Below are 27,634 nucleotides of genomic sequence, written 5' to 3'. Positions count from 1 at the left end.
AGGACATGAGCATTTAAAACGATCTCTCTACCATGTGTATATGCCAAACAATCTCAGAGACTTAATTATTAATTTAATGGAAGATAACATTATCAAAATAGAAACAGGCTTAAATAAAAGTGGTGACATACACCTTAATAAAGGAGTAGCTCAGGGTTCTCCTTTATCCCTGGTTCTCTTCAACTTGGCTATTGATAATATTCTTAAAGAATTAACTGAACCTGAAATAGCCCAAGAATACGGTTACCAGTTATCTCCTACTGTTAGCCCTGTCTCAATTCTTGCCTTCGCTGATGATTTGGCCCTCATTAGTAAGGACCTCGAGTCAGTTTCTATATTAACGGATTTGACAATTCAAAATTTATCAAAAAATTGGTTTGAATATTAACCCCCAAAAATGTAGTCTCATTAACATTAAAAATGGTAATCTCAGCCAAGACACTATCACTTTGAATTGTGGAAAAATAATTAATTCTATTGGACCGGGTGAAATCATAAAATATTTGGGAATTACATTTTCTGCAGAAATTGTATTTGATCAACCAAGTATTATTCGAACTTTTGGTAAAGATATTGACAAGTTAACCACCACCAATTTACTAAAACCTGATCAAAAACTGAATATTATGAATCAGTATATATGGCCTAAGATCATTTATTTGCTCCAAAGTACACCACTGAATAAGATTCCAAAATCTTTCTTAAATGATATTGATAAAATTGTCCGGACAGGTGCTAAGGAAATTGTGGGTTTACCGCACGATTGTCCGAATGACATGCTATATGCTCCGAAGAATCTTCGTGGCCTTGGTTTATTTAATGCTGAATGGGAAGTACATATCCAACACTATAACATTGCCAGAAGTCTTTTAAAAATAAATGACGAACATCTCCATTTCTGCAGGAATTTTGAAACTGAAAAACAAGAAGCATTTTCACAATTAAACATTTCCAACAATGCAGAAGCACATTCAATGACAGGCCGAAGTTTAAGATCTGAGTTGCGGCAGAGGTCATTTAATAATTGGTGTCGTCTTCCACAAAAACGCAAAGGAGTGGTAAATTACAGTGAAGATCCAAAAAAACAACTCTTGGATTAGTAATGGAAGAGGGATATCATCCTCAGAGTGGACCAATGTCATAAAGATGTCCACAAACATTGCAGCAGTACGATCGGTGCCAGGTCGTTCCTTTCAAGATCAAAAGTGACGTCATCCAGGATGCAGCGAAGTAGAAACCCTTGGGCATGTTTTGGGTTATTGCCCTAAAGGAGAACTACTGAGGAACAATCGCCACCATAAAGTGAGAAGCTCCATCGCAACCACTCTTCGGAAGGCAAAGTGGGAGGTTTACGAAGAAGTGGCTTAGCTGAGAATGGGTCAACGAGAAGAGCAGACATTATAGCCATCGATCGCCGGAATCAAAGAAGCCTCATTCTTGACCCCACTGTCCGTTTTGAGAAGGATGATCAACAAGCCAATAACGTTAACAATGAAAAGAAGTCTATTTACAACCCATGTATTCCTCACTTCAGTGAGAGATACTAAATGAATATTAATACATGGGAAGTGAAAGGACTTCTTTTTGGCGCTAGGGGAACCTCATTTAAGTTAACCAAAACCATTCTTTCTCTTAAATTTTCTAATGAGGACATTAACAAAATTTGTCTAATGGTATTGAGAGATTCATTATCCATTTTACACAATCACTTGTATAATAGTATGTAATTTTTTTTGCACTTCATTTCATTACTCTTCAATGTATCTTCATCTCATGTTTCTCCAAACTCAAATTGTACTTTATTTTTAAATTTATCATTGTTCTGTATTCTCTCCGCAATCATATTGTATTTTTCATTTAACCTCTGCTTTGTATTCTGGATCCTAGTGGTCAGCCGTAGATTTCAGCCAGATGTCCCAAATTGTGGAATTTGTTATTAATAAGTTAATATTAATCCACCAGTGTCAACATCGTCTCTTTTTTCACTCAGTTATTACTAGTATATTTATTACTAACTTTATTATTATCATCTTTATGTGACCTTTTTTCTTAAGTATTTTGTCTACAAAGTTGTTGTTGTTTTCTAATGCCAGATGTTTGACAATAAAGTCATTTGACCTCTCGCACTCCAATATTTTTCAAAGATATTATCATGGCCAGCCACTGAAGCACAGATTTTGAGTTTGTCTACAAAGTATGTATATTTATGTATGTTTCTATCTACTCTTCTTAAGAATGTGATCTTAGTGCAAGAATTTTTAATTTTATTTTATAAACAGTAGAGATTTATTTTTTCTGTGAATTACCGGTATGTATAATCTGTATAATCAGAATCTTAAATTTTAATTCAGAAAAAATAGGTATGTTTGGTGAACAATGTAAAATTGTATGTCATTTTCAAGTCTTTCTATCAAAACGGAACTGTCACCGAACACGAGCTTTGCTCTTTCGGGGTACTTTCATGTAGCGTTTTTTATGTATCGATGTATGTTATTATTAAATAAATCTTATGTGAGGGCAGCAATGAACCTGTGGGTTCCTTAAAAGCCATTTGTAAGTAAGTAAGTAAGGGCTACATCATTCGCAAATAAATTAACTCGTAAATACCGAATATGCACAAAACCCCTCTAACAATTCTGGTGAAATCATTGTACATAGACAGACAAATAGCATGCCAAAACAACTTTTTGTGGTATCAGTGATGATGGAAATCCGTATTTTCGCGAAAATATCGAAATCGATATTTAGCAACATGCTTCATAACGAGAAAGTGAAAAACAAACCAATAACTAAATCCTGTAACTAGTATCTACTGGTATACTTAAAATGTGTACAGAGGAGGAACGTTTTGTTTTTCCTGCTCACCTCTCTGATTGCATGATTTTCAGTGTCTGCAATATACAACAAATTTGGATTGTGGAATGTCAGTCCCTGGGGACTGTTGAACTGAGCTTCATTGAAGGCACCATCCACAAAACCAGGCTCAGGGCCGCCAATGACATACTTTAAAGAAAAACACAACATTAAAACACATTACATAAAGAAATACCAACAGAAATTTTCATGATACAGGTGAATCATAACCAGGGTGTAAAAGTCATAATTTTTATTATAAAAATAAAAAAAACAATGATTTCTTTTTTTTTGAAATCAGATTTACTGTATTTGATTTAAATATAATTTCCCGAAAAGACAAAGTATATGATTATGTCTCGTGACCAGAATATTGTACGAAATGGAAACATAAGAATTGGACATTTTTCTTTCGAAGAGATAGGAAAATTCAAATATCTTGGAGCAACAGTAACAAATGTAAATGACACTTGGGATGAAATTAAAAGCAGAATATGTATGGAAAATGCCTGTTAAAATTTGAAAGTTAGAATTTATAAAACAGTTATATTACTGGTTGTTCTTTATGGTTGTGAAACTTGGACTCTCACTTTGAGAGAGGAACATAGGTTAAGGGGTTTGAGAATAAGATGCTTAGGAAAATATTTGGGACTAAGAGGGATGAAGTTACAGGAGAATGGAGAAAGTTACGCAACACAGAACTGCACACATTGTATTCTTCACCTGACATAATTAGGAACATTAAATCCAGACGTTTGAGATGGGCAGGGCATGTAGCATGTATGGGCAAATCCAGAAATGCATATAGAGTGTGAGTTGGGAGACCGGAGGGAAAAAGACCTTTGATGAGGCCGAGACGTAGATGGGAGGATAATATTAAAATGGATTTGAGGGAGATGGGATATGATGATAGAGACTGGATTAATCTTGCACAGGATAGGGACCGATGGCGGGCTTATGTGAGGGCTGCAATGAGCCTGCGGGTTCCTTAAAAGCCATTTGTAAGTAAGTAAGTATGTATAAGATTACTGATAAGATTGTGTGTAAGTGTATGACATTATACATGGTAAAAAAATATAATCACGAAATTTTCGAGAAATTACTGTTACATTTTTAACCACAAGTACGATATCTTACGGCCTACATTTTTTACGAAAAATTTTTCACCAAAAAACTGGTCCTGGTCATGAAATTACCTTCATTAATATTATAAGCATAGTTTCTGCTGTCGCCAGTGCCATAATCAATATAAATTACCTCTATTCTGCCACTTGTTGAGAATATGATGATGCGATGGTGGCCAGTGTCAGACACTGCCAGTCTCTCCGTGTAGTTCTCCCCTGAGTGATTGTTACCGTTTTGACTGCTGTTATTGTTCTGTTCACTGAGCTCGCAGCAGGCCATCTTGCCTGGGAACAGGAGGGACCTGTCCTCTTCCGCAGCAATGTGTGATTGTGAGGTGATGGGCAATGAATGGTCTTTTATCTGGCCCTCATTCTTATAGTAGTTGAGTGCAGTCTGCACATACAGGAACATGTCATGCTTGTGGCTCTCACCCACTAGCAAGAATAGTGCCTCTCCATTAGGTCCTGCAAAGTAGACAGAAATAAGTTCAGAAACGTTTGAAATATGTCAAAACGTGTAACAGGCTAGCAGTTTTTGAAAGAAAGATTTTGAGGAAGATATTGAGAGCAGTTCAGGACAGTGTCTTTTTTACTTGGTTATTTAACGATGCTATCAACTACGAGGTTATTTATCGTCGATGGATCTGGTGATAGCGAGATATTTGGCAAGATGAGGCCGAGGATTCGCCATAGATTCCTGACATTTGCCTTATGGTTGGGGAAAACCTCGGAAAAAAACCAACCAGGTAATAATCAGCCCAATCGGGAATCGAACACACGCCTGAACGCAACTTCGAATCGGCAGACAAGCGCCTTAGCCGACTGAGCTACATCGGTGGCTAGGACGGTGTCAACTGGTGAAGAAGATATAATAATGAGTTGCTGGATATGTATGGTGACTTGGATATTATATCCTCCATTAGATTAAGCAGACTTAGATGGATCGGACACATTGGTAAAATGTCGAATAATAGGAAAGTGCACCAAGTATGTTTCACGCAACCGGAAGGGAGAAGAACGCGGGAAAGACCTAGGAATAGATGGTGGAACTCGGTGCAGGATGACATTAGAAAGTGTGGAATTAAAAGATGGACATTGTTGGTGAAAGATAGGGGAGAGTGGATGAGGACATTAGAGAGGCGAAGGCCCACATTGGGCCGTAGATCTGTGCAAAAAGAAGAACGTTGGAAATAGTTTGCATAACATGGTTCAAGTAACCAAAACATCTCTATGGCAGCTCCGTGTTAGAGCACTGGCTTATCTAGGGTTGCCAGGTTTTTTGAATGCAAATAGGAGAAAGCTGCAAAGTTTAACTCGAGGAAAATATTCGAATGTCTTTTTATATTAATAAATATGTAGCAGAAAATTTAAAACAATTACACTACCTGTAACAAGTATTCTAAAATTGATGTTTACCATTATCTTGCTGAAATTTTGTCAGTGGACCTATTATTTTCAATTTTTATAAAAATAAGAGCTAAAAGTGGTACAAAGTACCCCACTTTATGGTACTTAACTGAAAAATATAAACATATAATCTGAATTAAATGAACTGATAGAAAATGTTTTAAACACGAAGAACTTGCACCGAAGGGAGTAATGTGATATGAAAAAAAAAAAATTAAAGATCAAATGGATTGTAAACTTCTGTAATTTCTTGAAATATGACTGTAAATAAATGTAAACTGAACCTACTGTTTGAAATTTAAAAAAAGTGAGTAGGAATTGCTGTGAGTGGGTTAGTTATCAACTGATCAATTCTGTTACCTTACAGATTTTTGCTGAATAATGTCCAGAATTATTGACACGACTTGATTTGGCAGACGAATTCGCTATGTAGTAACATAGAAAATTCATTTCTGATAGAGAATATTTGAGTCACATATTATCTAGATGCTCCAGGTACATAGGGTTGCCAGCTTTTCAGAATATAAATAAGAGGCAGCTGCAACATTCAACTCGACGAAAATACGAGGAACTTTTATAGTCCCATAGCTCTTATTTCTGGCAGCTAATCATGTTGCGGGTCAGCTACATTTAAACATGTGCATCTTGCCATTCGCTGCTGATGATGTTGTACATTTCCTAAGGTTCCATAAATACTTAATACAATCGCACACCAATTTTGTTCTTTCGTTGGCATTTGCAGAAAGCACATGAGAACATTATTTGCCACTCAATTATTTGCTCAATTACAGTGTGTTTGATTTATTATAGGAGCTACGACATGATAATATTTAACGGTGTGGCAAATAGATTCGTCTGGTAGCTCAGAAACGAAAGAACAAAAATGTCGAAAGATACTACCTACCTAGACTATATAGAGCCTTCACTTCCTAAGGTGTAAGCAAAGAGGAGAAGTCACGCCGGAAATAACAGCGACGCAACTATAAGAGGGGAGTAAAAAATCTGTGAGCACCACTTCAGGTCGTTAAAACATAGTAAAGGGGTGGGGGGGGGAACCTTAGTCTTAAGGACCCTATACACGCAAAAACTTACCTGGAGGTAAATCTGAATTGAATGATTGCCCATACATGCGCAGACTTGCCTCCTAGACTTGTAGTTCACCAAGAATGTGTAAGAGGTCGTTGAAGTCAATTATTTCCCAGGGATAAATGAGATCACTCGAGAAATGCTATTCCTCCATGGTTCTGTGTTCGTTTGTTAGCAATTCCTTAGTGTCATTCTGAAATAGTAAATCTGTTGTGTCTTTGGTATAAGTGTTATAACAGAACATAGATAGGGTTGCCAACTTTTTTTTTTTTTGAAAAAAAATAAGGAAGACTAAGGATTCGACAAAATTTTATATAGAAAATTGACAAATCATTCAATTCGATTACTAAAAAAAAACAAACTTTATACTTTGGCAGCTAGGCTTAAATTAGAGTATTTTGAGACAGATTTTGTCATACATAATAATTGAAGTCGACTGCAGTTTGCACTTCTGATTTGATTAGATCCGTTGTGTTCCTGTATCGAACATCTGTCCAATTATTGTTCATCAGAAGAAATACCCTCTTTGTATGAGCATTACTAACCACTTGTATGCTTAGAACAAAACTTACTAGTTTTTTCAAATGTATAACAATAACATGGTTTGATTTTAAACGAGTGAACACTAAAACCCATTTCTGGCAACCATTACCTTCTACAAGGCTGCAAATTTTATTGCATCTCTTGAACAACAAAATCAATTCATCACATAAATCATCAATCATCATGCACGGTAAAATCAAATGTTTATCATCATCATCATCATCATCATCATCATCATCATCATCATCATCATCATCATCATCATCCAAACAAGTACAAGGCCCAAGGCCTGTACAGTCTCAGTGAGTCATTCTCGGTCCACCTTTTTTTTAGATGGCCTAAAGATCTCTTCCCTTGGGGATGGTATTGAAGCATGGCTTTTGGAAGTCTATTCGGATTCATTCGTTGGGCATAGTTCTTCCTCTGCAGCTGGTACTTATTTATAAACTGTGAGATTGGTTGTAAATGAAGTTCTTGCATGATATCATTTCTTTTGTGGTCCAAGTGATTATATATTAGTGTTATTCTCATAAATTTCATTGTACAGGCTGTTATTCTGCTGAAATCCGTACTTCTCATTGTCCATGCTTCACTTCCGTAACATAGTACAGGCCTAGCTAAGGTTTTATACAAACATATTCTTGTGTGTCACTATACTAGGGAAGGCTTAATAATTTTGTTGATTATTCCCATTGTTTTATTGTATTTGAAAATTTTAGAAGTTATATCTGTTTCACCAAAAAATGTTAAATTATAGCCAAGATAAGTAAACTCATTTACCCTTTCTATTAATTTGTTCTTTATGCACATTTTGCTTGCGACCGGGTATTTCCCATGAAATGCCATGACTTTTGTTTTTTAAATATTGATTTCCATGTATTTTGCGCTGATCATATCTAGATTATGCACTGAATACTGAAGCTCATTATTAAAAAATAAAGGAGTAAAATGCTCGAGGAGAAGAAAAATATGGGAGCCTGTTAAAAATTAGGGACAAATATGAGAGATACCGGAAAATATAAGAGGGCTGGCAACCCTAAATACAGATCATACACAAACAGTGTTTTATTGGAATATTCCTTGCTTTTTATTTTCCATAAGCACGGAAAATATTTATACATGTCTATAAATTCTAACAGAAATGAGAATAGTTCCTTAAATCTGAACTTTCATACCTTGTCGCCATTTTGCTACACAGAACTATGAAACGAAACAATGAAATCTCGACCAGATCCTTGCAGTATCGTTTGTTTCTATGTTTACTTTATCTGTCGCTTAATTTGGCGAGAGCTACAGTCGGAAAATTTCAAGCAGTTGCAGAAGTCTTGAGGCTTGTCTTAAGGCCAAAAATCTTGATACTTTTCGCCCATACACGAGGAGACTTGCCTGTTGTTGATTTAGGTTTGCACACACTTGCCTCCAAGTAAGTTTTTGCGTGTATGGGGCTCTTTACACCAATGAAGCTGTTATATTACTAACCATTAACTTATTTGTATTAATAAAATTTAGAAGGAACATTAATATTGCAGATTGAAAAGAGGTCAGGCAAAGATTGTGTTCAAAAAAACTATTAAACGATGTTATATTTTTCTAAATACAACATGTCCTCTTTGTTACATGTAGAGGAGAATCACTCATTTTGATCTGAAACACCTTTCGCGTCTTTACACATACTACACATAATCCAACAACAATTACTGTACCAATAAACATGCACAGCTATTGTTTGGGAATATAATTTCTTTTAAGTGAAACAGAAGCAGGTAAAACTGTAAATTTACTTCACTGTCATGTGTTTAAAGACACTGATGTTTATTAAAAAAAAAAGCGAGTGTTTCTTATCATAAGTCTACAATATCCAAAGTCGAGAATAAGAATAAAAATAATATTGAAAAAAAAAAAAGTTGGCTATCTATGACACAATGCAAGAAAGGAAGCGAAGAAAGGAACAATCTGGTTAGGTGGAAAATTTTCCTTTTTACATCATTAGACAGAACAGATTATATAGAGCTGCAATGAACTGGGTCTAATGGCTGCCAGAGGAAGAAGAAGTAAAAATGAGAGATGCTGAAAACTAGTGATGGACAGAATTGAATAAAAGTTCTCGAATACTTTCGTCATTCTAATAATGATTTGATTACTCACCCACAGGTTCTCGTTTTTCAGTTCTCTTAAAAAACATCTAGCATGACTGCGGTAATGATAGTAGTGACGAAAGTGTATTGTGCAAGCACAGGAGTTTACTTACTTACTTACAAATGGCTTTTAAGGAATCCGCAGGTTCATTGCCGCCCTCACATAAGCCCATCATCGGTCCCTATCCTGTGCAAAATTAATCCAGTCCCTACCATTATATCCTACCTTCCCCAAATCCATTATAATATAATCTTCCATTCTACGTTTCGGCCTCCCAAAGGTCTTTTTCCCTCAGATTTTTCAACTAAAACTCTATATGCCCTCACACAAGCCCGCCATCAGTCCCTATCTCTACCATCATATCCCACCACCCTCAAATCCATTATAATATCCTCCTCCATTCTATGTTTTGGCCTCCCGAAGGACTTTTTCCCTCAGATTTTTCAACTAAAAACTCTATATGCCCTCACATAAGCTCGCCATCAGTCCCTATCCCTACCATCATATCCCACCTCCCTCAAATCCATTATAATATCCTCCTCCATTCTACGTTTTGGCCTCCCAAAGGTCCTTTTCCCTCAGATTTTTCAACTAAAAACTCTATATGCCCTCACATAAGCTCGCCATCAGTCCCTATCCCTACCATCATATCCCACCTCCCTCAAATCCATTATAATATCCTCCTCCATTCTATGTTTTGGCCTCCCAAAGGTCTTTTTCCCTCAGGATTTTCAACTAAAAACTCTATATGCCCTCACATAAGCCCACCATCAGTCCCTATCCTGAGCAAGATTAATCTAGTCCCTACCATCATATCCCGCCTCCCTCAAATACATTTTAATATTATCCTCCCATCTATATCTAGGCCTCCCCAAAGGTCTTTTTCCCTCTGGTCTCCCAATAAACACTCTATATGGATTTCTGGATTCGCCCATATGTGCTACATGCCCTGCCCATCTCAAACGTCTGAATTTAATGTTCCTAATTATGTCAGGTGAAGAATACAATGCGTGCAATTCTGCATTGTGTAACTTTCTCCATTCTCCTATAACTTCATCCCAATCAGCCCCAAATATTTTCCTAAGAACCTTATTCTCAAACACCCTTATCTCTATTCCTCTGTCAAAGTGAGAGTCCCAGTTTCACAACCATACAGAACAACCGGTAATATAACTGTTTTATAAATTCTAAAGCACAGGAGTTTATATTTTTCTATTTTAATCAAATGCTGGTAACTATCTGCAACTTCCAATAAAGATGTTTATTCCTGTATTCCGTAATTAGAAGAGAGAAAGAAAGAGAGGAGAGGTGAGACAGATAGAGACAATCTGAAGCAAGTCTTTATTGCATGCAATTACCTCATGTTAGCCGAATGTATATGATTGATGAGCAATCGGTGTTCTCATCCTTTACTCTTTGCAGCATCTACCATCTGAGCAAATTATTCGAATACTTGTTCACGATTTGATATACACTACAGATCAAAAGTTTTCGATCAGCTATGAAAACAACTATATACTTTATTTCAAACACATTGGAAAAACTAATAGACCAACAAAATAAATATTTTCTCTCTCTAGCATTATGATACGATAGAATATTCAAAACGAAATCCCTGTTTTAAACACAAATCCATAGTTGTGATAGGTGATCGAAAACTTTTGACCGGTAGGGTATATCTCGAGAACTTATAAGAATCGAATAATTTGTATCTTTTTATTCGAATACTCCCATCACTACTGAAAACTTTTATTTCTGTAATAATCTTTAAAATGATTTTTTTCCCTATCAGAACAATTTCTCTCCATACTTCGTATAATATATAATGAAAAAGTAAAATTATTAACAGACAGTTAATGGACTCTGGAAAGCAAAGACAGCAGCATTATGCAGAATTACAGCACTTGCCCACTCTTCATGCAAAAGAAGACAAAGAAACAGGTCATTATAATAATAAAAGACACCAAAGCACAAGTTCACACATGCAGCAGTCTATTACCCAATATCAACAATGTTGGCCAGCAAGGGATGCCCAGACTGTGCCACATGGTCCCATCAGCATCATTCACCACAGGGTGGGAAATGTTGTATCTTTGCACGGCTGCCAATATGTTGGCACTGTCCTTCTCGTTGTCAAATTTCGCACTATGGACGCCAATCTAATACACAGTGTAACAAAAACAGTTGAAATATGATTCAAGAAACGAGAACTTCGGTAATTCTTTACACTTGTGTTCCAAAGGAAGGCGGATATCTGTCCATACCTACCTACTGACCAAAATGCATATATCCAAGACATACAAAAGCCTGAACTAACGAAACCTAATCTGTCACTGATACTCGACTTTACCAAAACTCGCTTTCTATGTACCTACCACATATTCATATTATTCTCATTACATCGATATATTTTATATTTAGATTTTGATTCCTATAGCATAATTCCAGTAAAGCACTATTAAATTAATTTTCATCATTTAACTAGATAACTCAACTTAATAAAATTATAATTTAGGAATATAATATATGGTGATTACTTTCACGTGTTAATAATGAACTAAGTTTATAAATACTTTGTTGACTAGTTTCAGCTTGGAAGCCATCTTCAGAACTGGTGAGGTCCTTGCACCTTCCGGTGTATTCATTTGGTTTGCTGGGGGTGTGTTTGTATTGTATAGTGTGCAGTCAAATAGTGTGTGTGTTCTGAAATTCAGTTGTGTGTTGAGTATTTGTTGTGGATGTGTTTTTGTGTATCTGTATATTTCATATTGTTCCAGTGTGTTTAGTTTCTGGTTTTTCAGTTGGATATGCAGAATTTCCATGTCGTGTCTATGTTGCTGTAGGTGTGGTTGGTGTTTGTGTTGTGTGATTTGGTTATGGATGTGATATGTTCTTTGTAACGTATTTGAAATGATCTGCCTGTCTGTCCGATGTAGAATTTGTTACAGCTATTCATGTGAGTTTGTATACACTTGTTAGGTTGTATTTGTTTGTTTGTGTTGAAATGCTTTTGTATAGTGTTTTGTGTTCTGTATGCAATATTGTAGTTTAATTTCTTGAATGAAGATGCGATCTTATGTGTGTTTTTGATTTCTTATGTTAATGTTATGTATTTTTTATGTTCTTGTGTTTGTGTTGTGTTTCTATGTTTCTTATAATTATGTTTTGTCTTTTTTATTATGTTGTCTATTATGTTGGGGTATTTATTTCTTCTTTGTAGTGCTATGAATTTGATGGTATTTATTACTTCTTTGTATTCTTTTAATTATAATTCTTTATATACATTATTGCATATAGATTGAATTTAATCGTATTAGCTCATAAATTATTATTTTTTCGTGTAGGCTTTATCTAAAATTAAATAAACATATGTCGTTAAAATGTAACTCAAGATTACTGTTGTAGAATGTTTAGCGTAGGTATTTTAAATATGTATATCACTCAGTGACGTATGCAAAATTTTGTCAAGGGGGGGGCTGGGAGATTATTATTAAAACTGTTTAGAATTTACAATATCAGTAGCCTATTTTAAATTTTGTGTATTATTATTATTATTATTATTATTATTATTATTATTATTATTATTATGGAAAGATGGAATTCAGAAGGAATGCATGAAAATGGGAATTACCAACTGGGAGGAACTAGCAAAAGGCAGAACAGAGTGGAAGCGTTTTGTGAAATCGACATGCTCCATAATGTCCTTTGAATTATTATTATTATTATTATTATTATTATTATTATTATTATTATTATTATTATCATCATCATTATATTACGGTATATTTATTAATATTATATCTTTGAAATGTAATTTTTTCACAGTCATCCAATTTTTAACAAACAAGTCAAAGTTTCATATTTTGTCAGCTTTATTTTATTACAAGGTCGGTACAAGGTGGTAGGTCTCTCTGCAATAAAGACAGCATTGTTATAATTCGAATATGCCCCAGCAACAAGCACAGGGATTATATTAAAGGACGGGTAGGAGGACTATGCCTTATGTCAATTTTTTTTTTAAGTTTGGGGGGGGGGGGGGAGTTCAAACCTGTTAATCTCCCCTTGTGTGCATCCCTGATGTCACTATTATATTGATTAAGGCTGTTTGAGTGGAAGAGAATGCTTTATGGCCTTAACTTAACTCTGCCAGCAAAAATAAAATATTCTACATTCTACCACAAAGCTTACATGCAAGGCTTGTGAATTCACCACTTTCGCAGTAACTCTCCACCCTTATTCCGGTACGAAACTGGTGTCGCCACTCAATTTGTCTTTTGTTTACGGTATATACTATATGACTCAACTAGAAGCAAAGTATGTAAATACTGGTACATCCTACCTTTCTTTGGTACCACAATTGTAAACAAATACTAGAACTTCTTCCATTAACTATTAACTAGTATTTAATTTGAACTGAAATAATTAAAATTTGTCCCTAAGTTCTGTCTACATTGCCTACTAAAATACATTGGCAGGTAAAATACAAAATAGATCACTTCATTTTTTTTAGAAATATAATACGTAAGTTCCAAAATATTGCAATTTATGCAAAAAATTTCAAGAAATGCATTTCATGAGGCTACTGAGACAATGGTTTACATTAACACATGATTATGCCACTATATCTGTCACAGTGGGTTTATTTTGTCCTAATATTAGGTGTTGCCACTCCTGGCAGTGACAACGGCCTCCATTTGTCATGGCATGCTGACCATCAAGTCCTGCAACGTTTCCTGAGAGATGAAGTTCTAGTTCTCCTATAATTCTGCCAGCATTTCGTTCAAGTGTCGAAGTTGCGACTTTGACCAGGCATATCCCATAGGTATTGAATAACATTTAAGTGTGGGTTGCATAGCCTACTGGCCAGTCCAGGATTGGTATCCCAACATCGCGAAGGCAGTCAAACACACAGTGAACAGAATTAGGGCTGGGCACTGTCATGCATAAGGAAGAAATTTTCACTTACGAAGGGAGTGAAGGGGATTTCATGGTTTGCTAACATCTCTACTATGTATCAGTGTGCATTTAGATCATTTCCATCAATGAAAACAAGTTCCATCTGGCCCACAAAGCTGATACCATAACAGAGCCATTTCCAAACGTTCTCTCAGAGAAGTTGCAAGACGAATATCATTCCCCATGCTTTTTCCATACTTTCTCTCTACAATTAGGTGATCAAAGGAAAAATCGTGACTCATCTGCGAGCAGGATTATTTCAATTTTAGCATTGATACACTAAGTACAATCATGCTACCCAGTCCTGGGGGGTGAGCTGTAGGGCAATTGCAGATCTTGAGGTCAAATTGGCTTCCTGAAGCCTTCGTTCAACAATCCTCTCACGCACAGTGACGTTCTTCACTGCTTCCAGATGCTTTCTGGGGTGATCTCGTAAGATATAGAGAACCTGACATGCTGTCGTCCGTGGTAGAATTCACACAATCACCAGAGGGTATGTTGGACTACTTCTAAACGAGGCAGCAATGATATAATCCGCAAAACGAATGCTTTGTCCATCTTCAACCGAGACAGCTCTCACAAATGTCTTCTCGAATAAGGGACATCTTAACTTAACAAATTCGAAAGAGAAACTGAAGAAAAATGTTTACTTTTAACAGAAAATGTGTGCCACACATTGATAATTCATCAATAGGAATGAGTGCACATTTGCAAAACTTTGGTTGCTGTTGTAAAACCATAAAGCATATGGCCTGGCACTTAGGGGCGGAAAGTGGCTCATGGGGTGGCATTTTATGACCTGTTAACATCATAATCATCTCCAAAAATAATGAATACATCTTTCTGTAGTCATAAAACATCCTTAATTTAATAATGTAGGCATGGACAATCAGAGCAGCTGATGACAAAAGGCTAACAGTAGCTGAAATGAGATTTATGAGACAGCTAGCAGGATGCTCATTGCTCGAAGACTGTAAAAATGAAGACATACCGAAAGAACTGAAAATAGATCCTCTAGTTCATTTTGTTCAACAATATAGACTTCAGTGGAAGAAACATGTCGAAAGGATGAATCACATTAAATGGCCTAGACAAATTCTTGCCTATGTACCAAGAGGAAGGAGAAACTTGGGAATACCACGAAAACGCTGGCATGAGATTATAACGGATCCACTAGGGTCTAACACGTGAAGGATATGATGATGAATTTAATAATGCTCTCTCTAAATTGGTGGATTATTGACGATGTTTTGGTTTTCAAGAAGTGATCCACTGTTTTTTCCGGCCAGTGCATGAAGTATCCAATCTACTATGTGCTATAGAAGATAATTTATTACAACTAGATATGTTTATCTTTATCTGTGTTCATTTCAGTGTCTGGTAACATATTAAGTGCTTACTATTTGAGAGGAAATAATTATATGGATAACATTTATGAACAAGCTGGTTTCTGAATTATAATGGATTGTGATATAAATTTATATTTCTCTTTATCTATGTTCAAAATGTATACCTAGTAACATGAAGTGCTACTATATGCCAGAGAAGATTACTGAATGAATAACATTAATGCAAGACTGATTTATGATAATTAACTTACATTTATATTTAGGAGGTTAAGGAATAACACTGCAAGTCAGAAGGTCGCGGGTTCGATTCCTTATAAAAAATCCATGGCACTACAGCCCTGAAGGGCCAAGACCGACCAGTCGGCTGCTGGCCTCACATCCACATGCCGAAGCAGAGGTGGACGATCATCCAATCAGAATGGAGGTATCGTGTGGTTAGCATGATGATCCTCCCAGCTGTTATAGCTGGTTTGCAAAACCGGATTTTCGCTACCTATCTTAGCTCCCCAAGTGCATCACAATGCTGGGTGGGCACCAGTACCATACACTGGCCGAAATTTCATGAGAAAATTTCTTCCCTCACGAAGACCCGAACCAGCGCGCATTTCGTAACGCAGGTCCTAGGCAGGATGCCTTAGACCGCGACACCACGGCACGGGACTTCGATTCCTTATGGGATCATCAATTTTTCCATTGATCTAATCCTTCCAGCCATACTATGGTCCTGGGGTCTACTCAGCCTCTAACAGAAATGAGTACCAGGGGCATTTCTTTTGGGGTAAAGACGGTAGACACGTACTGGCATCCCTACTGCCATTAAATGCCGATTGTCTGTAAAGGTGGGAGCCTTAACCTCTCACCACACTTTGGGCCAATCTGGCTTGCCATGGGGTTGGCTTTACCTTTATATGTATTTATCCTTGTATTCATCCAAGTATGCTGGAAACATGGAAATCCAACTATGTGCGAGAGAAGAAAATTACCGATAGGCCTATATTTTTTACTGTGTTCATCTCTAGTGGCTGGTAACAAAGGAAGTACTTAGCACAGTATGTTCTAATCTAGAAAAGCTAATTATAAGAATATTAATGTACAAGTTGTTTTCTGAACTATGATGAATTGCCTTAACTATTTCTCTCTTTATCTATGTTCATTTCAAATGTATGGTAACACAAATAAAGTAGGTACTAAAAGAAAGATTATACTATTACCGGTATTAAAGCGCAAAACATTTGCAGGAGAGTGATGTACATACCACAACCACACCCTCTTCCACTGGACACTGCTCCTCCAACTGCTTAAGTTGTGGCAGGATATGCAGGCAGTTAACGCAGCAGTATGTGAAGAAGTCGAGCACCACAACCTTGCCTCGCAGATCTCTGCTAAGGGACAGGGGCTTGCTGACATTGAACCACTCCAGACCTATGCAAATGACGACATTATGCATGTGATTAAAAAAATCCATGGTGCTACAGCCCATGAAGGGCTAAGACCGACCAGCAGCTGGCCTCAAGTCCACATGCCGAAGCAGAGTTGGACGATTGTCCAACCAGAATGGAGGTATCACGATGATCCCCCCAGCCATTATAACTGGTTTGTGAAACCGAATTTTCGCTACCTATCATAGCTCCCCAAGTGCATCACGATTCTGGGTGGGCACCAGTCCCATACACTGGCCGAAATTTCATGAGAAAATTTCTTCCCCCATGAGGACTCGAACCAGCGCACATTCCATAACGCGAGTTCCATGCAGGATGTCTTAGACCACGATGCCATGGCGCAGGACACATTATGCATGTATTAAATACTGAGACAATTGAAGAATACCAGAAAGATTAATCCAAAATCGAGAATTTTCGATTAATACACACACACCTAAACTGAGAGCAGACTAACTTAGATGAGAAAAGCATATCTCGAATATGCAGTTCTCAATTCGGCAGCGTGTTTTTATTGTGAAAACATATTGGAAGACAAATTCCTTGATTGAAACACAATGGGCATTTCGAAGAAAATTCGGTTTGTGCAATGTTCCAACCAGGCCAACAATTTTTTTTATCAATGACAAGAAAGCTGGAGACAACTGGCTTGCTCCTCAGCAAGAGTGGAAAACACAGACCTGGTATGAGTCAAGATTGTGTAGATGATGTTCCAGGACGTTTAGTGAACTCACCAAAGAAAACATTCCACCGAATGAGCCAGGAGACAGGCTAATCATGTCATACATCTAACGATTTCATGAAACTTATACCTAGCCAACTTCTTTGGTGACCACCTAATCTCAAAAAATCTACGGCCTCCCAGATCACCTGATATAACCTCTCCGGACTTCTTCTTAAGAGGCTATCTTAAGGATAGAGATACACTTGCTGAACTCCATGAGGTCATTAGGAATGAAATCAGCAATACTGACGAGGATACACTTCAGAGAATGTCACGAAATATAGTGTGACGAGTATACTTAATTGTGTATGGATGCAGATGGAAGACATTTTCAACATTTACTCTTAGGAATCTCCCACAGTTATTCTGTAATTCAGAACAGATTGCACACGTTTGCTATTATTGGTTGAGAAGTTATAAGTCATTAAAATTGTAAAGGTGCATGATTCTGACTATCAATAAAGACTAATTGTAACATGCTGATGCACAAAATAAGTTTTTACGTAGGTGTACTTTGAAAATTTAAATTGATTTATAAGGGAAAAAAACGAAGAGACCCATTTTGAATGAACACTACTTTGAGCTGATATGTGTTATTTCTTTGTAACTACAACTCTATGTAATGTTATATTTCGACACGAACACCTGTTTGAAAGAAGAGTTGTACTTATATATTGTTGCTCTGTGTATATATATGAGATAGGCCCTAGCAACAAAATTATTTATTACAATACACAGTAATACGTACCATCCATTGGTGATTTTCTTCTAATTTCTGACAGTAAAGTTGTATGGTTACATATGGCAATATGTTGTTGTTGTTTTCTAATGCCAGGCGTTTGACATAAAGTCATTTGACCTCTTGCACTCCAATATTTTTCAAAGATATTATCATGGCCAGCCAATGAAGCACAGATTTTGAGGTATATAGCAATATGTGAGATTGGTGTTAGTGTGACATTAGAAGTAAAATGTTTTGTTTCAGACTGAGATAGAATATTGCAATGAACAGTGAAATAGAGTGTATGTTTTCTTCTACAATGTTGAAAGTTCTGTTAGACTGAAAAGTTGATACGAAAGTACGAATTTGGTATATTATCATAATATTTAATTTAACAGCCATTAGAGCAATGAAAGACATAGACCTGAGGCACTGTCCCTGAACACAGCGATGAAACTCGTCCATGCAAAGATAGTTCCTATATACTGGCCTATAAAGTAGAACTGTTCTGTGACCAAATGAAAGTAAATGACCTGCAAAAGAGGGAGAAAGTGAAGACTACATTCCTCGAGAAGACATTCAGATATCCAGGTACATTCTCTCCAGACTTACTTACTGGCTTTTAAGGAACCCGGAGGTTCATTGCCGCCCTCACATAAGCCCGCCATTGGTCCCTATCCTGAGCAAAATTAATCCATTCTCCATCATCATATCCCACCTCCCTCAAATCCATTTTTATATTATCCTCCCATCTACGTCTCGGCCTCCCTAAAGGTCTTTTTCCCTCCGGCCTCCCAACTAACACTCTATATGCATTTCTGGATTCGCCCATACATGCTACATGCCCTGCCCATCTTAAACGTCTGGATTTAATGTTACTAATTATGTCAGGTGAAGAATACAATGCGTGCAGTTCTGTGTTGTGTAACTTTCTCCATTCTCCTGTAACTTCATCCCTCTTAGCCCCAAATATTTTCCCAAGCACCTTATTCTCAAACACCCTTAACCTATGTTCCTCTCTCAAAGTGAGAGTCCAAGTTTCACAACCATACAGAACAACCGGTAATATAACTGTTTTATAAATTCTAACTTTCAGATTTTTCGACAGCAGACTGGATGATAAAAGTTTCTCAACCGAATAATAACAGGCATTTCCCATATTTATTCTGTGTTTAATCCCCCCCCCCCCGAGTATCATTTATATTTGTTACTGTTGCTCCCAGATATTTGAACTTCTCCACCTCTTCAAAAGATAAATTTCCAATTTTTATATTTCCATTTCGTACAATATTCTGGTCACGAGACATAATCATATACTTTGTCTTTTCGGGATTTACTTCCAAACCTATCTCTTTACTTGCTTCCAGTAAAATTCCCGTGTTTTCCCTAATCGTTTGTGGATTTTCTCCTAACATATTCACGTCATCTGCATAGACAAGCAGCTGATGTAACCCATTCAATTCCAAACCCTCTCTGTTATCCTGCACTTTCCTAATGGCATACTCTACAGCAAAGTTAAAAAGTAAAGGTGATAGTGCATCTCCTTGCTTTAGCCCACAGTGAATTGGAAACGCATATGATAGAAACTGACCTATGCGAACTCTGCTGTACGTTTCACTGAGACACATTTTAATTAATCAAACTAGTTTCTTGGGAATACCAAATTCAATAAGAATATCATAGTGAATGTAGAGTATCCAACGCCCACTGAACGAATATTTCACTTTTATCACTGCCAATGTTGCGCTATAATCGTATATGCAAGGTAGGCTATAACAAAAACCTAAACTAACCAAACCTAACCTGTCAAAGAAGCAACAAGTTATACTAAATATGTGTAAAATTGGCCTATGTCTCTATAGTGGGCGGGACATAAGTAACATTGACCATAATTTCATCTACATATGGAGTTAATCTTCTCAAATGAATATTGGACAAAATTTTGTACGACGTCAACAAAAGTGATATTCCTCGAAAGTTACTACAGTTAGTCTTGTCCCCCTTCTTAAAGATAGGTACGATAATCTCTCCAGACTAGTGTATGAAATGGCGAAGGAATAATATAATTAGCAGCTCGGAAATTAGAACACAGCTGCTCCTGCCTTCTACAACTAACTTACAGATAGCAGCAGGTAGAACAGAAAAGAAAGAAAATCTGGGCAGAATTTTATAGAAACAATGCCACATTGAACCGAGAACGGACCCAGGTGAAACTACGAATTGAACATGTGGTGACGAGTTTCGCATGTTACAACTTCCAGCAAATCTGCGCCAATAAAAAGTTCCAAGAGCCCACGTTGTAAAGGATTACAGTTCTTTATAGAACAGCACCCTTGTCCTGCACTTCCACACCCCTTCGCACTGGCTTGTCTCATGCAAAAGTTTAGTCTACACTTTTATAATTTATAGTGAACTCGTTCTATATCTCATGCATGCAAAATTGGACGGAGGCTGTTGTTCTTGTGGTTGCAAGAAGGACGTAGACTACTTATGGGACCCATGTTCCATACGATTGCACATTTAATTAAACTAACCTTTTAATCATAAATACGGATAGCTTATGTACTATACCCTGTTTGAAGTCACCAATTTGAACATTTTTGCTGGAACATTGTGTGATGTGCTCAACTATAAATTCCTCCATTTTATTCCTTTCTTCCAAAGTAGTGATGGTGTCAAACAAATGTTCAGAAGCTGTTGAAATCGGATCGAGAATATCACTTGCCATGATGATGCTGTAGTTTTAAAGGTGTTTCAAATCTGTATAAATTTGAAGATTTCAGTTTCAGGTTATGTCATACGAAAACTAAAAACTGAATATCTCACTTAAGTTATATTAATCATAGGCCTAATTACAAACTCAACGAGTGCATGGAGTTTATAAACAACACTCGTTCAAATGATATCACAATTCTTTTTTCTGAATCACATTTTAGTAACAATTTTGACGTGTAACGATAATAACAAACGTGAATGCATGACATTGGATTATCATGTAATCGATAGTCGATAGTATTGCAGTCGATTCAACAGTAAGTAGTTAGAATTTCATTCGCCAGGTGACGCGACATCATAGACAAATAACATCTAAATTTGTCTATGTTGCCTGCAACAAACAAACAAACAAACAAACATGGCATATGAAGAGTCAGACCTGAAGTCCATTCACAACATGTTTGAAGATAACAGTGATGCTGACAAAGATTGTCAACCCAATTATGGTGATCTGACTTCATCAGGTAAGTTATTTTTGTAATAAGTATATTTTAATGGATGATTTCTTATTTTTAATTGTATTTTTTGCAAAGTTTATATAATGTGACGCTGAAACTTTTGGTGCGGTTGCGACCAGTGTTGCCACCCAAATGTGCCAATGATACTTTTATTGTTTGGATGTATTTTAATGTTAGATGTGATGAAAATAAATTATTTGTAACAGTTATTAAATGCACAACACAGTCTGAGAATATTTGCTGACGATATAATTCACTTTTTTAATTTTCTGTAGCGTAGTTTCAAACAGGAGGGTTGCCAACATTGATTACGTGAATATGCTGTTGTTTATCATTTAAGAATATAGGCGTTTTTAAAAGCTTTATAGTAAAAATAATGCCAATTTCTGAATACTAGTTAGGACAGAAAAGCAAATAATAGATAAGTAAGCTTTCGCATGAGTTTATTAATAATGCGAACATAACCACAAAATGTATTTTGAGAAGTCAACACGGAGATGGAAACCTGCAGCATGACTGCGGCTGCAATAGTAGCGCCACAGTCTACTATATGGTAGCGCCATGGATACCATGGTATAGTCTTGTCACCATAAGATGGTAGCGTTTCTAGTGAAAGCATGGCCTTCTATATAACTCATTGATCTCAATACTAATGTTGAGAACACTGATATAACCTTAGGCTAAGCGGTATTTCGATTTTAAATTGTTGGCTACAATCTCTGTTTGTGATCTGTGGCTACAATGTTGCTGCCGTTTTATTTGTGTGCTAATAGTTCCTTAATTTATTTTTAATTATTGTGAAAATAATTTCATTTCGCCCAGGACTACAATTATTCACACGGATATTTCGTTATACATTTCAGTCATATTGGTAAGTATTTATTATTATTATTATTCAATGATTGAAAGTGTTATAAGTGAACTCATTAAAGCCACCGGCGTAGCTCTATCGGCCAAGACGCTTGCCTGCCGGAGTTGCGTTCGGGGGCGAGTTCGGTTCCCGCTTGGGCTGATTACCTAGTTGGGTTTTTTCCGAGGTTTTCCCGAACCGTAAGGCAAATGTCAGGTAATCTATGGCGAATCCTCGACCTCATCTCGCGAAATACCATCTCGCTATCACCAATCCCATTGACGCTAAATAACCTCGTAGTTGATACAGCGTCGTTAAATAACCAAGTAAAACGAATTAATATAATAGCCAAGCTTGCCGTAATTATATTAAGTGTTAGCTTGCTATAATTAATATTACCTTACAAATTACTTATATTTCGATGAACTTCTGACCTTAAAAAACTCCTTGTTCTCCAAGCAGTGTGCATAAAACTGGGAGCAACTTAAGTCTTTGAAATTGAACTGGATGAACAATAAATTTTTCACTGAATCTATGGACAGTGTATTTCTTTCTGATTAAATTTCCAACTTCTTTACCTTGTTAATATTTAGGATTTACCTTGCTTGACTAGTTTCGAAGTCTTGTGGCTCATTGTTCAAAGCCTAGTGGAGATCCCGTGCTATTTTCTGGTTTCTTTCTATTGTCCATTGTGTTTTCATTAAGCTAAAAATCCTTTCGACATTGGCATTGTGTGCAGGTATAGCATAAAAAACCTCGCTTATCTTGATTAATTCAGAGTAATTTGACACTTGACTAACACTGAAATAGCTCACCCACTTATTATGAGACAATGCTTCACCGAATCTCTCACCATTTGTGAGCTGCCACAAGGGACAAAGAGTACTTAACCATATAAATGTTTACAAGTTCATTAAACCATTGATTTTGTTTTGATAATGAAACTCCTACAAGTACATAGCTGCAAATATATTTTTAGATTAGTGGAAATATACCTAGTTTTAGAGAAAGAGGTAAGTGTTACAAAAAAGTAAAGAATGCTAATGAACTTAGTTTCATTTCGAATATAGGTGATGCTTCAGGAGAGCAATTGATCCTTTCAATGCAGCTAAGGTTACAATCGGAATAATCGATGTAGGTATTCCAAGCCTCTTAAACACATCTTTAATGAAGAGAGTAGCAGTACCTCTTGCTCCAGCCAGAAGTCCGATTATTTCAAGCTCTTTTAGCTGGTACTTTTGGAGGTAATAGGGAATGATAGGATTGTAGATATTCTTTTTTTCCTTATGGCTGTTCCTCATTCGTTTCGAAACGCACAATGGGATCAATTATGAATCGAGATCTTGTAGATTCCTTGAAAGCTATTATATCTATGCGCCTTGTACTGCCAGTGACGGAGAGACCATATACTTCTTCGAAAGTGTTGTAATTGGCATCTTTAAGGGCAGTGGCTATAATTGATCGTACTTGGTGGTGTCTAGCGTTTTGCAGAGCTTCGCCATGCAGGCAGGATTCCAGGACGTGTGCAAGAGTTTCAACCTCGTTGTGGCAACATTTCCAACTATTTTAATGCCATCGCGCCATTCGCTGTTGGAGAGTCCTTCGTGTTTACAAATCCATTTGTTGGCACCAGAATATTGTTTAAATAAAACTACGCCTTTCCCTTTCTTTCCTTTTGTTTTCTGAAGAGAATTTTGAAGATGAAAAACATTAGTATCCTTTCTGTTAAGATTCCCAAAATTACTATTGCAGCTATCATCAGTAAAGGCTATGTATTTATTAGACAAATTGTACGTTCTGTAAGGCATTAACCACAACTTCAGGAACTGTGTTAGATTTTTCATTTGGAATAGATGTGACATCTAACAATTTATGTGACCTACCTGTTTTCACATCAAAATCGGACATATTTTTGTAGCTCCAAGATATTTTATTTTCTGATCATTGGACTCATCTGTTAGCATTTTCAAGGAACAAGTGCCCAACACATTATTCACTACAGCTTCTGTTTTTGTTCTTGCTGAAGAAATGTGCATGGCTACTGAGGAATCGTTAAACATTTGCTTAAATAATTTCGCTTAACAATCACATGATTTGTAGCTTTGATGGTGGGACACTGTATGGAAAGCCAATATAGCCTCTGTTGCCAATACCTTATTTTCTTCTACAGTATTTCTTTTACAAAGTATTTGTCTACTGTTTTAGAGGAATGAGCACTATTTATTGATTTTTTATGTTTATCTGAAGACACATGCTGATTCAAATCTATATGCCCTTATTTGCTATCAGTGATGGAAGTGGGAAAGAACCAGAGGTGGTATGCTATCCCAAGATTTTCCCCTCGCATACCTCAATTTAAAAAATGGCATCCTTCTCCCTTGCAACATAGACATAAATGATGTATACAATAAATTGTTTTGTGCAGTCAGTAACGTGAACCTTTGAAGCTTATGCAATACATTAAATTTCTTAATCAAATAATTTCAATTTCAGTTATTTACGAGATTATTTTGCAATGTCCATTGTGACATCATTTAAAATAATGTTAAAGCTTCAAAGTGCCTTACCTAATTATTAATAAAAAGTGCAACAACAACAAAAATGACACAGTCACTAAATTGGCAGCAATAGCCACCACAAGTTACAGACCACAGCCTTCGACTTCTACACTGGAAATACTACCGTTGTAAGCATTCCAGGAGTTGACTTATCAAATCAGCGTGTCTAAATACACACTGAATACAGTTCCAGAAGATTGTGGTTTAGATTTACAAAGCAAACTCTTTATTGTGAAGAAATGTATAAACACATTTTTACGATCGCATTTTTTCAGTGATGGTATGTCATTTTTCACTAATGATATGTTTTCTGGCCATAGAAACCAGTGGTGGTATTCCTTAACGGCACATACCGTCTCACTTCCCTCACTGTTTGCTATTGATACCACACAGTTACATACTTCACAAAGCACTTCATAATCTAACTTCTCCACACCTGTGGAGTAATGGTTAGCGTGTCTGGCCGAGAAACCAGGTGGTCCGGGTTCGATTCCCGGTCGGGACAAGTTACCTGGTTGAGGTTTTTTCCGGGGTTTTCCCTCAACCCAATATGAGCAAATGCTGGGTAACTTTCGGTGCTGGACCCTGGACTCATTTCACCGGCATTATCACCTTCATCTCATTCAGATGCTAAATAACCAAGATGTTTATAAAGCGTCGTAAAATAACCTACTAAAATAAAATAAAAAAAATAATGTAACTTTGTCTTTTTAAACACAGAAAATTCCTTCCGTAAATCTGCATTAAATTTACATTTTCGTCGTGACAGTTTGTCTGCAGTCTGATTCAAGTTAATTAACACATGAAAATAAAAATGACAATTGTCCTACACTCATACAAATCACTAACAAGATACGTAAAGACTATATGCCACTGCACACAGAATGATACTGCAATAGTTGCATCATAAACAGCCTTGAGACTTGGGAATCACTGTGGGCCATGTGTAACATAGCCACATTCTTCTTCAGAAATGTGGACAGTCACTAGTTCTAGTGTCGGAAAGCATAATAGTGTACAAAAGTGCATACACCCTCTTAAAAGAGTACGTCTTAATATTCTGGCTATTAATGAATAATGGTAATATTGACTTTTAGGAAAACACGAAATATTATGTTTTACAACACGCCTTTTCAACATACATATTGCCCTCGCTGTTGGTAAAACAGTTGACACATCAAATAAATGACGATCGATAACACGCTTAGCGTATTGAGATCACATTGAATACGATACCTATTTTCATGGAACTCAATTCGAATTGAATATGATCCGATCCCACTTTTTAGGTGTATCAACCTTGAGACTCAGATCAAATTGAATCCCCGTTTTCATGAAGATTTCAATACAGTAAGGCAGTAGTGTCAGAGTTGTAAGCTCCAATACCGGTTGTGGAGCTAGATCGAAGCTTGAACTTGCTTATGTCTGTGGAAACACCAGAGCACGCAACCAGTCTAGTGGAGCGCTCTGCTCTGTTTAGTCCCTGTCTGACATCACTGCAGTAAAGGTATTCAGATCGATCTGAATACTCCATGAAAACGTAGTAAGTGAGTCATTCTCAGTCCACTTTTTTTTTTTTTTTTTTGGACAGCCTAAAGATCTCTTCCCTTGAAGCATGGCTTTTGGAAGTCTATTACGATTCATTTGTTGGACATGGTTTTTCCACTGCAGCTGGTACTTGTTTATAAACTGTAAGACTGTTTATAATTGAAGATCTTGCATGATATCCTCAGTTCTTTTGCGGTCCAAGCGACTATATCCTAGTGTTGCTCTCATAAATTTCAATTCACAGGTCGTTATTCTGCTGATATCTGTACTTCTCATTGTCTATGCTTCACTTCCGTAACATAGTACTTGTCTAGCTGAGGTTTTATACAGATGTATTCTTGTGTGTCACTGTACTAGGGAAGGCTTCATAATTTTGTTGATTATTCCCATTGTTTTATTGTATTTGCAAATTTTAGAAGTTATATCTGTTTCACCAAAAAGTGTTAAATAATACCCAAGATACGTAAACTCATTTACACTTTCTGTTAATTTGTTGTTTAAGAAAATTTTGCTTGCGACTGGGTATTTTCCACGAAATGCCATGACTTTTGTTTTTTCAATATTGATTTTCATGTCGTATTTTGCGCTGATCATATTTAGATTATGGACTGAATACTGAAGCTCATATTCATTGCATGCAACTAGGGCTAAATCATCAGCAAAGAGTAGACTATCAAACTGTAAATTTCGACTGATAAAGATTGAATCATGACATGTCTGTTTCCAGTATTTAATGATTTTGTTCATATATTATATATGATGAAAAGTAATGGAGATAGGCCACAGCCTTATCTTACTCCGCTATGAATTTGTTGTCAATCTGAAAGTTTGTTGTTGGTTCTAACTGCTATCAAATTTCTTTTGTAAATGTTATGAATGTTAATTAGAAGCTGTTGGGGGACATGATCATCTGCTAGCACCTGAAATAATTTATTCCGATTGACTATCGAAACCTTGTTTAAAATCAATAAAAGCAATGTGTGTCTCTAAGTTGAATTCTCTGTGTTTTTCAATTAGCAATTTCAATGAAAAATAATCACCACAGCAAGACTGCTTTTACGAAAACCATTTTTTTCTTCTCCAATGATACCTTCATACTGCTCATAT

At 36.5% G+C, this 27,634-nt stretch overlaps 1 protein-coding gene and 1 long non-coding RNA gene across 7 annotated transcripts in view; one reads left to right on the top strand and one right to left on the bottom strand.

Moving 5' to 3' along the window:
• The window catches only part of LOC138694324 (NHL repeat-containing protein 2), a 56,738-nt gene extending 35,413 nt beyond the window's left edge, over positions 1–21,325 (bottom strand). The window contains exons 1-6 of one of the 3 annotated variants that reach the window (XM_069817934.1): positions 21,195–21,325; positions 20,910–21,098; positions 16,710–16,876; positions 11,149–11,308; positions 4,111–4,442; positions 2,866–3,003 (exon numbers count right to left, since the gene is read on the bottom strand). In XM_069817934.1, the coding sequence (XP_069674035.1) occupies positions 2,866–3,003; positions 4,111–4,442; positions 11,149–11,308; positions 16,710–16,876; positions 20,910–21,066 (954 nt within the window). In that variant the 5' untranslated portion in view covers positions 21,067–21,098; positions 21,195–21,325. Of the gene's footprint in view, positions 1–2,865; positions 3,004–4,110; positions 4,443–11,148; positions 11,309–16,709; positions 16,877–18,365; positions 19,195–20,909 lie in introns of those variants that run through there. The other 2 variants (XM_069817936.1, XM_069817937.1) reach the window with 2 other exon arrangements.
• A 127-nt stretch (positions 21,326–21,452) lies between these two features.
• Positions 21,453–27,634, top strand: part of LOC138694326 (uncharacterized) — a 30,420-nt gene continuing 24,238 nt past the window's right edge. The window contains exon 1 of one of the 4 annotated variants that reach the window (XR_011330900.1): positions 21,453–21,577. This is a non-coding gene — a long non-coding RNA (uncharacterized lncRNA). Of the gene's footprint in view, positions 21,578–22,284; positions 22,443–25,842; positions 26,523–27,634 lie in introns of those variants that run through there. The other 3 variants (XR_011330899.1, XR_011330901.1, XR_011330902.1) reach the window with 3 other exon arrangements.

This window comes from Periplaneta americana, chromosome 2, assembly GCF_040183065.1.
Source record: "Periplaneta americana isolate PAMFEO1 chromosome 2, P.americana_PAMFEO1_priV1, whole genome shotgun sequence".
Classification (NCBI taxonomy): domain Eukaryota; kingdom Metazoa; phylum Arthropoda; class Insecta; order Blattodea; family Blattidae; genus Periplaneta; species Periplaneta americana.
This window is presented reverse-complemented; position numbering and strand designations above follow the sequence as displayed.